Here is a 16,039-nt window from a genome sequence, read left to right on the forward strand (position 1 = left end):
TTTCTTATTAAGTAAAATATCGAATTCGTTTGAAACTCCTACTATTCATTGGATAAGGGCCTAAAACTTATCTAATTAAAGTTTTTTGATATCACCAACCATTGGCCCAGGGGGTGGAAAAAATGGGGTTTTGAAGACAAAAGAAATCATAACTCCCTTAATAGGCACAATATCGAATCGGTTTAAAGTGGTCGTTAGCTCTCTAAACATTACATCATAATAAAACCCTTTCTGAAACAATTTTTGATATGACCAACCCTTACGGGAACGGATAACCAAAATGTTGCTGGAATTGTAAGAAGATGGAACTTGCGGTATGCTAAACATGTGCAATATTTTTTCACATGAAACCATTGTAGTTTTGAGCAAATTTGAATTTTTTCTTAACTTTGAGGTGGAAATCTTTTTTATCCCCTACTTAGCACCGGTGAAATCTACCTCCGCCTTCCGGCATGCCGACAGGGATTTTTTCTCCAGACATTAATTTTTGAAGTCTAAAAAAAAAGAAAAAAATAACCGATCATTACTATAGAACCGTTTTCAGAAATAAAATACGACGCTGTAACTATAAAGAAAAACATTGTATAATAACTGCTAAAGAGCTTTATCCTGAGAAAACTTTAGATCGAACACGTATAACATAATGAAAAACCATAAGATACAAGAGAAAAAAAATCTAAAATATAATTTACATCGACGGAAATTCCATAAAGAAAAAGCACTGAATCTGAATATCAAAGCGATAAAGTTATATTTATAAAGTTATATGTACGTTTAAGTGCCGTAAGCGAAAAAGGTTGTAGGTGACGCGACACTGACCCACTGGGTTGGTCTAGTGGTGAGCGCGTCTTCACAAATAAGCTGATTTGGAAGTCGAGAGTTCCAGCGTTCAAATCCTAGTAAAGCCAGTTATTTTTACACGGATTTGAATACTAGATCGTGGATACTGGTGTTCTTTGGTTGTTGGGTTTCAATTAACCACACATCTCAGGAATAGTCGAACTGAGACTGTACAAGATTACACTTCATTTACACTCATATATATTATCCTCATTAATCCTCTGAAATATTATCTAAAAGGTAATTACCGGAGGCTAAACAGGAAAAAAAACGGTGACACGACACGAAATGCAAATAATCATACCTGAAACCAGAACGGCAATTATGAACGTAATAGTAAGAACCCCGTATAAGGCTTACTGAGGAATGAAGTGTCCCTCCCTTATTTACCGAACCGAGCGCTTCGGTACAAGCCTATCGAAAAGCATGAAAATATCCGGTCTACCTTCGCTCCGTTAATCACATTTAATTGATTGGATAGAAAAAAACAATACTGTCACATAAAAGCGACTTGTCTAGTACCTGAACTCCTTTACACGCATTAAAAACGTAATGGCCCGGAAAATATAATGGCTGGACCGGAGATAGTTTTAAAGCGATAAATTAACAGTTGAAAAATAATTATATATACTGTCTCTCTTGACTCAGCAGAAAGATAAAATACGGTTTATTAAGCCAACTTGTACCTGATAAATTACAAATCCATGTACATTATCAGAAATAAATGGACGTCATATTCAGATTTTATTTTTCAATAGTTTTTCTTTTTTCACTTCAATAAAAGCACGACATTCAAAATTTCCAGTTCATTTTGGTGCTGTTGTTTAATAGAGCGCGGGATAATCCAACATGAATCAGCTTAACTGGACATCACTTCGAAAAGTCTAGATAACAAAGTTGTATTGGACTTGACCAAGTGCCAGATTGGGGGAGGAGAATTTGCGCTGGAAGGATAAAGGCTATGCCATAATATTCCAATAAATAAATGTATGACTAGAATAATGCAAGTGATTCATCAACTCGTGATATACTAAATAATAAATTATACAATAACATCCAATTAAAAAAAAAAGGCGTAAAATAGTATCGCTAACCACAATTAATTAATAATTCTATCCACTTTACACTGTTCATTACATGTGTTTCATAATAATAACAGATATTACTTTTGGAGAATTCTTTAATCATTCAAACAGTTAAATATAGAAAAATGAAATTTATCAAACGCTCAAAACCATCTCCGTTTCTCGGTAACGTGACCACCTCACCGCAAGCATTCAAAAACCTACATGGGGAGCAATTAAGATTTTAAAATGAAAGATTAGGATTGTAACATATCATTTTAAAGGGCATTTGAAAAAATAAAAATGTTCAACATATAACAACTTTAATCGAATTGGCAGTGATTTCATGATTTTCATAGCTTCTTTCAAAAGTTATCTATAGTACCTCCTAAGTAACTGCTCAAAATAAAACATATGAACAAAAACTTAGAAAATTTTCCTATTTCAAAATATTTTTGTTTTCACTACTTGGGATGTACTGTGGACCTTTTTTGTGGGTCATTTTGGTCGGAGTTATAGTAGAACTTTCTATCGTAGAAGTTTTTTTTATAAAACCTTTTTTTCAATACGTTTTAAAAGAATCTCTCTCGAGCCTACTTTTACAATTTAAATTTTTTGGGTTGCTCCCCGATGGGTGCTTGAAAGGAATGTAAATCTTACACCAGAAAATAGATCGCTTCAAGGTAGAAGCATCTTTTAAAATTTAATTTTTCAATGTTTAACTGTTGAAAAGTTATTTGTGCGTTTCCTTACGGTATGAATACAGTGTGTATATGTGTGAGTGTATATATATATATATATATACAACGTCAATAATAAAAGAATGCTGATGTCAAATGCAAAGTAGGTTTTTTTCAGTCTGGTTTAATTATAATATCAGACAGCGTAAAAAATTATCACATTTCATTGTATTATATCCAATGAAATCAGGTCTTTGTTTTCGCATAATTTACTGCGATTAAAGTAAATACGAGTAGCCGCTGAGTATAGAACCATGGTAAACAATAGTTATTAATGCATTACAAAGCTACATAACAACGGAAAACCAGTCGTTGCTTCTGATTACATTTATACGTTGCTACGGACAACGCGCATCACATACAGAGTGGGCGAAAATTATCTTTACATGTTAATAGCACAGTACAGTTAGATATGAACATAAATATTGTTATGAAATACAAAAAAACCGTATATTTCAACATTTATGTCTGTTTCACATAAAAATTTATTGTGAATAACATTGTTACAAAAGTTCAAGGTTCATTTGTTGGTTTCAAAACAGTTCAATTAGCCGTGTACGGACATTTACAGCAAAATGTGGTGGAGCGCCATCTTGTTGAAGTGTAACGATGTCAACTATACCTCTTGTCGTTAATTCTGAAAGCAACCACGTATTATCATGTGAACATATCTGTGCTGGTTCACAGAACCATGTCCCAAGCAGATGGTCTACCGGAATCTTTGCCCAAATCATAACATCAGCGGATTGCATTCGATTTCCTCATAAAAGTGCGGATTGTATTTTGTCAAAAAAAACGTTACGATTTCGTGAGCCACGATAAATCGAACACTCGTCAGAAAACATGGGAAGCGTACGAGGTGCAATTCACAAGCATTCACACGTTGTTCCAAATCACGATCACGCAACTCATTCAATGAGGAAGGCCGAAAACATGAAACATTCAAGTCTTTCCGCATGTGGTCTCGTATAGTCGATCTCGGAATGTCTAATTCTGCAGATCGCTTACGGATTGACTTCATCGGCGATCGTTCAATTGATTCCGCCACAGCGACACAAGTTTCCGTGCGAGTCGTAGGCCATCCGCTACGTGGTCATCGAGAACATTTCCTATCGCAAAAGTTTTCTTTTACCATGCGAATGATGTTTGGTCGTGATGGCGTTAGTTTTTTTCTAACCGCACTGCGAAGTTCCTCAAAATATCTGTCATTGTCTTCTTTGTGTTCTAAGGTTCGTGAATCCACACGGAAGCACCCAAACGCTCCTCAACAGTGAAAACAGCAGTATCTACCATGGTTTAAATCGAGATTACCTCGTCCTTCCCACATTAACCGAAGTGACATGCGTAGGACTTAGTTTATGACGGGAAATAATAATAGTCACTGTGCTCAAAAATAGTAAAAAATATACAGTTTTTTGTATTGTTTTATATTCAACAGTGTTTATCTACATCTCTAACTGTACTATGGTATAAACATGTAAAAGGACTTTTCGCCCACCTGTATAATCATCATCAGACTTCATGTTTTAGTGCCTTCAAATATATACGTAATAATTACTATACTTACTTTTGCTAACGATAAGGCTAATTTTTTTAACAGAATATAAATTGTTTACACTTTTCTAAATATTACGACCGTAATACATTATTCTGTAATCACAAATTAGCAAAATGATTACATGAATCGATCGATCATTTTTACCGCTATGTTATTTACAGCTAAATAAATAAAAATGACAAAAAACGATTGTTTTAAATATCATTCTATCACTACCATCAATCATGTTTGATTACAACGGATTGCCCGCTTACTTCAGTATGATTAACATTACAAGTACTTTGAAATTTTATGCTGAGCTCGCACAAATGTTATGGCGTCGCATATAACAAACTTTATAAACGACATGAAACGAATACAACGGAGATATCGCTGTAGACGAATTTTAATACTGCGAATTAAAATACTAACTTTAATAATAACTTTACGCTTTTGCTATCCTATAGAGATGAAATAAAATTAAGACAAAATGATAAAACGCTAACTTCAAACCAGGAATAGAAAAAATGACCTCTTAACATATTATTCGACTCTACAGCAGTACTTGTTATAAACATATAAATTCGATTAAGAAAAATATTTATAAATAAATAACAACATATAGTGTTACACGTGGGTTTATATATATAAACACAGACACAGATCTAGGACAAAAATATAACGTCCTTAAAATTCGATAGCGATTCAATCATGCGTAATGTTACTGTTAAGTCAAGTGTTATTGTCGACCAAATCTATATCATATTCCAATCGTATAAAAACGAACGACCGTAAATATAATACACAAGGTAAGTTAAGTGGTAGCGCATGGCGCCACGTACAATTTTTAAGAGACTTATAAGTGTCGCCCTAAAATAAATAGCCATTAAATCAAAACGATTTAGAGATAAATCTTCAACACGATAACCAAAATCAATCCGGACACCTGAGCTTACAGAAATTAAGATAAACAAACCGTCCACATTTGACAGCCATAAAAACGATCGAATAACTCGAACATAAAAAACTGCAGTTCATTATTGACTTTTTAGATTCAAATATCCTAAATTAAATAATAAATTTGTTTGATATAATAAATGTTCAACTCTTAATACAGGTAGAAGAGAAACTCGTATCATGATACTATAGAAAAAAAATCTGATGTTGACAACACATGACTTCCTTGTATGCCTATTAAATTACATTTACCTATTTTAAAAATAAAAAGTTTTTTGTTGTTGAATTATTATTTATCGTAAAAGTTTTTTACAATCAGGTTAATAATTATTAATAAATATATATAAATTTTAAAAGAAATTTAAGTTAAAAAAAAAGGGGATGAAGTCTGATTCGAACCGATGTGCATTCCCCTACGATCCAAATATTTCATTAATTAAAATTTATTTGGCTGTAACTCTGGAACCAATGAAAATAAGTACCACTTACCATATCGTTGAAAAGTTCTCAATGAGAGCTTATTAGTTAAAATCCATTTTTTTTTTTTATTTTAGGCTTTTTTGGATACTTTTGGTCCAGTCGATTGCAATCAAAAGGGGAGGTGCACAACTAGATGTTACAACAGTCCTAAATCAAAAATTTCAACATCATACGGCTAAACGTTTTTGAGTTATGCGGGATACGTACATACGTCACGCCGAAACTAGTCTAAATGGATTCAGGGGTGGCCAAAATGGATATTTCCGGTGAAATCTGAAGACCGAAGTTTTTCGCGATCACAATACTTCCTTTACTTCGTAGAAGGAAGTAAAAAGTATCTTTAAAAAAAGACTGCAATTTTATAAGCTTTATTGTTTTTATTAAATTTTAATATTACTAGTGACAAGATGTGACATAAAAATCACACCATCTTGTCACAGAAAAAAATTTCGGAAAATATATTTTACAAGTTCGAGTAATATAAAATGTTAAATTTAGATATAGATATAATATCAATTAAAAGCAATCCTTCCTAAAATTTCATAAAAATTTGGATTACCTTGAAAATAAAATACCTAGAATCTTTGACCTCCTTCTTATCCATACAAGAATCTGAAAAGGCTAGTACATCATTCGGCTAGAATAACCCCACAGAATTTCCGGAGACGGTCGATATATTTCCTTAGCGCTTTTACAGATTTGATTTTATACGAATAAAAGAATCGTTGCGTTTTATGTTTGAGCCGATCAATAGTATAAATTCGATCATTAGATATGTCCTACTCTTCCACTCTATCCCGAGGGATTGTGGAAAGATAAACACCTTGCAACACCCGTTCAGATGAATCAGTTTCTGTCGCTTCGTGATCTCGTTGCAGGTATATCATACCTTTCCCATTGCCTTTTTCCTTACATACTTGATCGCTAGCTATCTAGTAGTATAATCGTGTGTCGGATTTTGGCTAGACGCCCGATACATCCGAACTAAGTTGGTGGGAACCTGTTCCATGTAGGGTGTCCTTAGCGATTTGCTATCGACCGACTGTCTTACGGTTATCTAAATGGATAAACTCTATAAGTAATGGCTATACAAAAAAAACTATGAAATTTTGGCTTAAGTTCTAAACGTTTAATTCAGTTTTTTATTTCCTCATAATAAAATTATAATATAATTTTTTAAAATCTGATATAGACACAACATGACTTCCTTGTACACCAATTAAATTACATATACACATTTTTAAAAGTACATAAAATTTTATTTTACTAATAACTTCTGATTTTTTTTTATTGTTATTATTTAACAATTATTTATTGTAAAACTTTTTTTACAATCGCAGGTTACTAATTATTAATAAATCAATATATTTAAATTAAAAAAAAAGAAAAGGAAATTAAGTCGAATTCGAGCCGATGTGCCTTCCCCTTCAAAGATCCGAATATTTCATTAATTAAAATTTTATTTGGCTATAACTCTGTAACCAATGAAAATAAGTACCACTTATGACATAGATATCGTTGAAAATTTCTCTATGAGAGTGTATTACTGCAATTACGGACATTTTTGGTCAAGCTGACTGCAATCAAAAGGGGGAGATGCACAACTAGATATTAACACAGTCCTAAATCCAAAATTTCAACATTATACGGCTAATCGTTTTTGAGTTATGCAAGATACATAGTACATACGTACAGACGAAACAAGTCAAAATCAATTCAGGAATGGTCAAAATGGATATTTCCGCTGAAATCTGAAAACCGAAATTTTTCGCAGTCACAATACTTCCTTTACTTCGTACAAGGAAGTAATAACCTTTTCCTGGAAACATGTGTCTATATTTATTAACTGTAGAAGCACTTTAGCAAATCACTCCAAATGGATAAATATGATCTAATCAAATATAACTGAATACTTCTTTTTTAACCCACAATAGAACAGAGACGGTACATGCGTTTGGGGTAAGAGGTTGTGTTTGTGTGTATGTCTGTTACCATTTTCCTCAAAAACTACTGAACCGATGTCGATGCGGTTTTTTGCATTACATAGGTATCACTTAAGAGGGTCTTAAGACATGTTTTACGATTATAGGCCACTAATGTTTGTAAAAAGAATTTATACGATATATTTAACCGTCGGTTGACTATTTTGTCTTCAGTCATTTGAATGGTTTGATTCAACTATCCAAGATTCCTTATCAAGTGTTAGTCGTTTCATTTCGATGTACCCCCTACATCCTACATCCCTAAGAATTTGTTTTACATATTCCAAACGTTGACTGCCTGCACAATTTTTCGCTTCTACCTGTCCCTCCAATATCAAAGCGACTATTCCAGGATTTCTTAAGATGTGGCCTATATGTCTGTCTCTTCTTTTAACTATATTTTACAAATACTTCTTTCTTCATCGAAGAAACACCTCTTCATTTGTCACTTAATCCACCCATCTGATTTATAACATTCTAAAAGAATTTCAATGGCTAATTTTTTCTTCTCAGGAACTCCGTTCTTCCAAGTTTCATTTCCATATACGTTCCAAACATATACTTTCAGAACTGTTTTCCTGACGATTAAATTAATTTTTGATCCAGGCAAATTATAATTCTGACTGAAAGCTAGTTTCGGCTGTGCTATTCGGTATTTTATATCGCTCCTGCTTCGTTCATCTTTAATAATTCTACTTCCCAAATAACAAAATTCTTCTACGAATAAAGCAAGTAGAATAAATTATATCAAATATTTCTAGCATATATTAAATTAGTGTTATTACATTAAAAAATAATAAACAGACACAATAGGTTATAATAATAATGTAATACTAATAATCATCATTATAGGGTAACAGGTATAATACAAGAATTATTTTATAAACAAACGATAAATTCGTGCACGAAGAATATTAAAGAAAGGTAACCTCGTAATAATCTTTCTCTCCAGAAACTACTACTCGCTTAGAAATTACAAAATTTAAAACGTTGATATTATAATATAAACTACTCGTGTTCCTTTTATATGTGTATACACACATGGACACACACAACAGTACTACTGTGTGATTAATTACACGTTTTCTTTTACAACAATGGTCTGGAAGAATAATAGGCTAAAATAAAATAATGACTTTTAAATTATCAAATGTTATGTCTACCCATCCTATCTGACGATCCGTCTACCCACGAATTATCTCGATTTCCATGACCGATAAAATACAGTGGTATAACATAAAATTAAAAACATGATGCGTCAACTTGTGTTTTAATGTCAAAATAACAACCTTTTTATAGATTATTTTCTTTTAACTGGTTAAACGTAATATTAAATTCGCAACTACAGGGTGTTAATAAAGTATGGTAATCCTTAATTAACTTTTCAACATTGAAGCGCGAAAAAAAATTAAATCAGAAAATTCTATCTCGAGGCGATTCATTTTTTTCTGTATGAGACACCACCACAAGCCCCCATATTGAAAACACTTAAAATGAAAATAGCAAAGATGATTGTGACACATCATTTTAAAGGGCATTGAAAAACAAAATTACATATAATTAAAAAGCTGTCTTTTTTAATTATGTTTCAAGACGATTTGTTAATTATTTTATATAAAAATTAAGGGAAAACACTAATAAAGTTTAAAAATATAATACAGAATAGTAAATACAGAAAATTTTAAGAAAGGGAAGGCTAAACGACCTTTCAAAAACAATTATTAATAGTATTATTTATATTCTTATAAATATTTCCGGGACATCGCACGAATAAAATTTCGTTAATCGATCCTCTTCCGGATATATGTTAACCGATTATACGTAAAAATCTTAAAATAATTAGTTTAGGTTCTTAAAAAGTTTTTCTGTTGCGCAAGACCAAATATCTAATTTACTAATAAAATCGTTCCTAAAATATAAGCAGAACAATGCCTGATAAAAAAACACGTTAAACTGGTATTCAAGCAAGCTTTTTTACAACATTTTTGGACTAAAAAATGTAAAAAAAACTCAAAAAATTCGAGAAAAAAGTATTATGCACGGATAATATTTTTTTACAGGTCGGAATACTTTTCTCTGATTTATTTGCTAAGATCGTAGAGAGCAAAAATAAAATTTTGACAAACGGTTGGTTGTATACGCTTAATAGAAATACGACGGAATAAAATCGGATTAAGCCGTTTCAGTATGTAAAAAACAAACGATCGAGAACAATATCCGATCGATAATCGGATAAAGATATCATGAAAAAGATCAATCAAAATGTTACAGAGAAAATCACTTAATAAAATACGTTTACATACCTCGGCCAATATATCCTCTTTGACGAGATCACCGTTTTTGCTGGAATCTTCTCTCGCTACAGTGGGTTTACTTTTGTCCTTTTTAGAGAAACTAATCGACCTAAACGACCATTTTTTCTTTGTTTTTTCTTTTCTCTTCTTATCTGATTTATCATCTTTATCGGTCGGTGTAGCCGTATCTCGTTTATTAGATTCTTGATCTGTACCGGGTGTCGAAACCGCGCCCTCATCTGTCGACGGGCTGACCGGGGTTTCCGGTTCGGCCGCTTCCGTTGTCGCCGGTGTATCGGGTGTTTTCGCCTCTTCTTGTTCACCTTCCTTCTTTTCAGGTGTCTCTGGTGAATGCTCTCCGTTCAATAACGACGTTTCCTAAAACAAAGCAAAAAATTATCCCTATTAGTATCCCACAATTCTAATTAAGATAACATTTTACATTCTTTTACAAAATTTTCTCCTTTTTTCCTATATCGGTTTAACTGAAGAATAAAAACATTTAAAACAAAATTGACAGACGGTGAAATAAGTTATAACTATAGCACTTATAACCACACAATATAACCAAGCACATATAACCAACAAGCACAAAATAACTAAGCCCTTTTCTACAAAGGAAGCTGTTAAAAAATTATATTGGAATAAAACTTTAAAAGTAGATTTCATGAAAAATTCTATCTCTCCATTCTTGGAAAAATGAATGCATGAATTATAAAATGCAGGAAAAAAGGAAACATAATACAAGCCCGTTCTTACGGGCTTCCCCAGCGCAACGACATAACCTGATCCGAAGTACCTAACCCTGAGAGCTCTACTGAATTACAACGAAGCCCTGAAGTCAACAACGCAATCTTCTACCTACCGCTGAATGCTATCATCCGCATCCGACTTTGACTACAAACACAATCTAAGACAGCTTCTTACAATTCAAGGGTCATCGTAACCCGCAGTAGAGGATATTGTTCGCTAACCGGCATTCTCGAACTGCGAATAGTTGGGAGTCCAGCACGCCCCACGAAGACTCAGACTAATATACTCGTATTCAGTAAGGCTTCACCGAAAGCAACGAATTTTTATCGGAGGGCGGACCAGTCTGGGTTCATTCGCAATGAGACATCGAAGCCCTTGAGGAGGGATACAGGCCATCTCAGTAGACCGGGTAAGGATACAAGAGAAAACAGATGTACCCATACTCTAAAAAGAAATTCTACTCTAGAAAGAGACATATTACCAGTATAAATCTTAATCGATTGAAACCTATATTATCTTCACATAGTAGAGTTAAAAGCCGCTAATAGTAACCGAAACTCTGTTTATAGTTGATATACGGATTAAGGAGCGATCATACAGCTCTGCGCGCGTTTCAAGAATTTAGTCCTCTACACGGAAGAAAGCTAGAGTCGTCCCACAGGTCGTAGCGGAGCTGTTAAAAAGTATTTTTTTATAATCATAACCTCAAAGGGTTTCCGTAAAGTCTAAAAATCCCGCAGTCGATAAAAAACGTCATAATAATATGTTTAAATTGTACAGTTAATATACTACGAAAACATATGTAAGATTATTTCATAAAATCGTTAGTAACTCCTTGCATATGTTTATACTCAGGGACTTTGTTTTAAATTTCAATTCAGCATAGCAGACAATAATTATGTTGCTTCTAGTAAAATATTGTGCGGCAAAAATTAGACAGCACAAATTACTCAAACATTATAAACCGGAATCAAAAATTCATTCAACGTATGTGATATACAATCAAATTAAAAACACTCGCAATAGAAAAAAAAAAATCCTTTTCGGGCCGCCGGAAGGCGGAGGTAGATTTCACCGGTGCTAAGTAAGGGATAAAAAATATTTCCACCTTAAAGTTAAGAAAAACTTCAAATTTACTCAATACGACAATGGTTGCACGTGAAAAAAATTGCACATTTTTATCATACGACAAGCCTCCATCATCTTACAATTCCAGCAACATTTTGGTCATCTCTTGCCGTAAGGGTTGGTCATATCAAAAGTTGTTTCAGAGAAAGGTTTTAAGTAATGTTTAAAGGACTAACGACCACTTTAAACCGAATCGATACTGTGCCTATTAGGGGAAGTATAATTTCTGTTGACTTCGAAACCCCATTTTTTCCACCCTCTGGGCCAATGGTTGGTGATATCAAGAGACTTTACTTACATCAGTTTTAGGCCGTTATCCAAAGAGTAGTAAAAAATCTAAACGAATTCGATAGTTTATTTAATATGAAAGTTATAGCGATATTTTGTTTTTTCGAAAAAAAAAACCATTTCAATCCTCACGGTCCGATTTTGCCATTAACGAACGCGACCGAGATTTTGGGTCATTATATTTTACGTATCCATTTGAAATTGATGGCGCAAAATTACGGCAGTTATCGTGTTCACAAGTAAGTATATAAATACACTTTTGAACTGACGGTAGTTTTAGGGTCTGGGGGATGTGAAACGCAAAGATATGTCTGGAAGTCGAATAATGGTACCGACTACAATAAGTAGCTTTCATATGAAATCTAACTAATATTAATAAACGCACGTATCGCCAAAGAGATTTTATTTTATGTATTAAAATGTGATAAATACAAATAATAAACCCAGGGATATTAAAAACTATTGTTGGAAAAATCTACTTACAAATAAATCAATTGTGGCATTTATAACTGTGATAAAACAGATGTTTGAGTATTTTCTTTAAGGTTCAAATAAAGAGGAGAAAACATGATTTAATGAACAAATAAATACGTGTACAATAAGTAAAAATACTAAATATACGACTGTATTCATCCTCAACGAAAACCATTGTTACCAACCTGATTAGCATACAATTACAATAATGAAAGTTAATAAAGAATGTACTCGTACTAAGTACATTGTTGTTTTTTTTTAATTTTTATTTAAGAGCAACATAATAAATTTAAAAAAAGTCAACAGTAACTTAAATAATAATTTTTATTATTATTATTATTATTATTATTATTATCAATAATAGTAATAATAAACTTAAACAGCAAATAGAAAATAAACTGCCAACCTGTTTTAATAAAGAATTTCCTGGGCGTATACGACTATTATAACACAATAAAATGTTATACCCACACACATAAGAGACAGACAGCCCTAACACAATTATTTATATGCTATGTAGAAAATTTACAAATATATATACAATATTATGTAATATATAATAGAATATATGTAAATATTCTATTTATTTCATTATAAATAATTTAACTTTTAAATCTGAAAGACAGAATTAAATACCCTAAGGGAATTTCCATCCGTTTTCACCCGACATTAATTATTATGAAATTAGGACTGTTGAAAAAAATTTCTAATACTATTTCATTAGAAATAAATTTAAAAAAGTAATAATAATAATGGTTTAGCTTCATTCAGGATGAGGGAATCAGCCACGGCCAAGCAAAGGAGGCTCTTACATCTGGCCTCAAGGCTCCTGTGCGTGCTGTCATGAAGTCGCAATTGAGCGGGGACGATAAAGTGAATAGTATCAATGCCTACGCTGAACCGCTGGTTGCCTACAGTTTTGGAGTTCTAAGATGGACGCGAACGGAGCTTGAGGGGCTTAACCGGCTTCTTAGAAGTGAGTTCACCGGGCACTGAGCACATCACCCGCGCAGTTCTACAGTTCGCTTCCATCTGTCCAGAAGCAAGCAGGGGTGGAAGAGGTGTCGCAGATTTCCTTGAGGTTCATGCGAAACAACTGCAGGACCTCAGAAACTATTATCAAGGGCGACGCGAATCCAGCGTGTTTCATCGGGAGGTGGTGAGAAGAGATGAAGGTCTGACCCCACTCCGCCATAGCGACAATGCGTATTCCCCTTGAACGAGGTTCCTGATGAGAGACAGACGATGGATGCATGGCGCGCGGGTGAGCTTCATGGGAGATTTGCCGTCTCGGTGCCGTATAAGGGGATTGACTTTGCTGCCACCTTTGCGTGACTGAAGAACGCCACATTGTTTTCTGAGACTGAGGGATTTGCGTTTGTAATCCAGGATTCGGTAGTCAGCTCGCTCAATTATCGGAAGCACAAAGTCAAAGACCCTACGGTCGACGTGGATAATTGCCGTTTGTGTGGGAGTACAAACGAGTCTATGAAACACGTGATTAGTGGCTGTCAGATTCTGGCCCCAAAAGAATACAATAATAATAGTTTAGAAATGAATATCAAAATAATAAATGTATTCTAAATAATTTAATCGATAAAAATTTAACCGACCATGAACCAGATTTCTGTCTGTAATTTATTAAAAAAATTAATTTTACGTATAATATTCGACAGAAAAATAGTTTTTAGAGCAATTGAAAATGTTTGGCCACACATCGATACACATTGCATGCGTACACAAATTTCAAATGGTCATGCGATAATTCTACACATACCGTATCAAAGCATGAGAACACATCACAACAGTTAAATGAGAAGTTTTCCTTTTCTAAGCCATTATTATTAATACATATAGAATATAGAATAAGGTTTTTATCTAAAAGATGTACATACATTTTTTTTTCCCCCGAATAGTTCACCTTGGAACACGTTTATTTATTTACGGTTGTTTCTTTTTTCTGTTTTTCTATCTGCCCAGCTATGCTGTTCTTGCGTTTTGATGCTTCTTGGAACATTTTATTTTCATCTTTAATATTCTCTTTAAAATTTCTTTGGTTAATTTCAGTTCTTTCAGTTTCAGGTCTTCTTCAACTTAACCCAGCAGGTTGGTCTAGTGGTGAACGCGTCTTCCCAAATCAACTGATTTGGAAGTCGAGAGTTCCAAAGTTCAAATCCTAGAAACGACTTTTATACCAGTTTGAATACTAGATCGTGGATAACGGTGTTATTTGGTGGTTGGGCTCCATCCAATTAACCACATGTCTCAGGAATGGTCGAACTGAGACTGTACAAACTACACTCATCATCCTCTGAAGTAATACCTGAATGGTAATTCCCGGAGGCTAACAGGAAAAAGAAAGAAGGTCTTCTTGAACTTTGTGAACCGTTTTTCTTTAGTATTTTTTTTTTTACTCTGGAAGAAATTAAAAATTTGTTTAGTCAATCTACTGTTATTCTAAATAAATGGGAATAAAATGCAATTCATTTTTTTCCTATCGTGTCGACAGTTTCTATATATTCGTAAACAGTTTGCTATTTTGGATTAATCCAAATAGCGATTGGATTAATTTTGCCCGATTATTTTGAAATTTAGGACCTATATTTTTGTTATAATTTTCCTTTCTTTTTTTTTATAGATTTTCTAGTAGATCTTTGTTACAGTTTTATGAATTTTTCCTCGTAGAGTGCTTCCGGCTTTATTACAGTTTTATGGTAACGAAATTTTGAGTTCCATGTTAAAAACTGTTTGTTATATGTGTTTTCGTTAGTTGGAAAGCTAATCCCATTTTATTATCTCTAACTGTTAACGCATTTTTATCGAATAATTCCAGCGACCCATTCCGTAAATATTATTATAAAATAAATATAAATTATGTAAAAAAAAAAAAAATAATTAAACAATAATGTATAAAAATTGCAAGCAAAGTGACTTAACTAAAAATTATATTGATTTTTCATGAGTGAACTTGGGGCAATTAAAAACTCCGAGTTTTGCAAACGAAAACTAGTTTACAAAATACTGGTACCGATTTACTCAGATTTGATTTATTACTGTGCTTTATTCAAATTTTTTTTTGACAGCACAACTATTTTTGTGATTATGTCTTTATACAAGGTGGAGCAGAGGAAACGCATGTTTTTTAAACCGCCCGTACTCAGCGACGAGTGGGGATATTGAACTTCGGCGACCTCTGGCGGACAGCTCAGACTACGCAGTTTCAGTCCCTATGGAGTGTAGAACATCGTGTGTTTGCAGTCGAACAGTATTTTAGAAACAATGATGGTTCTATGGTCACGGTTCAACGTCTTTTCCGTCGAAATTTTAATGTCGAATGTCGAGGTGGTGTTCCAGATCGAAACACCATACTCCGCTGAGGCGTTTAAAAGTACTGGATCTATGATGAAGAAAAAACCACTTGGCCTTTCCCGTTCAGTCCGAACTCGAGAAAGTAGACAAGAGGGAGAAGGCAAGTTCTTGCTGGTCCGAAACGATCCGCTAG

The 16,039-nt window shown here is 33.5% G+C and overlaps 1 protein-coding gene across 4 annotated transcripts in view; it reads right to left on the bottom strand.

The window, feature by feature from the left end:
- Window positions 1-16,039, bottom strand: part of LOC142327038 (uncharacterized) — a 499,320-nt gene that overhangs the window by 130,803 nt on the left and 352,478 nt on the right. For all 4 annotated transcript variants that reach the window (XM_075369805.1, XM_075369807.1, XM_075369803.1 and 1 more), the window contains one exon: window positions 9,904-10,272. In XM_075369805.1, the coding sequence (XP_075225920.1) occupies window positions 9,904-10,272 (369 nt within the window). The remainder of the gene's footprint in view (window positions 1-9,903; window positions 10,273-16,039) is intronic.

Source organism: Lycorma delicatula, chromosome 6 (genome assembly GCF_047948215.1).
Source record: "Lycorma delicatula isolate Av1 chromosome 6, ASM4794821v1, whole genome shotgun sequence".
In the NCBI taxonomy this organism is placed as follows: Eukaryota; Metazoa; Arthropoda; class Insecta; order Hemiptera; family Fulgoridae; genus Lycorma; species Lycorma delicatula.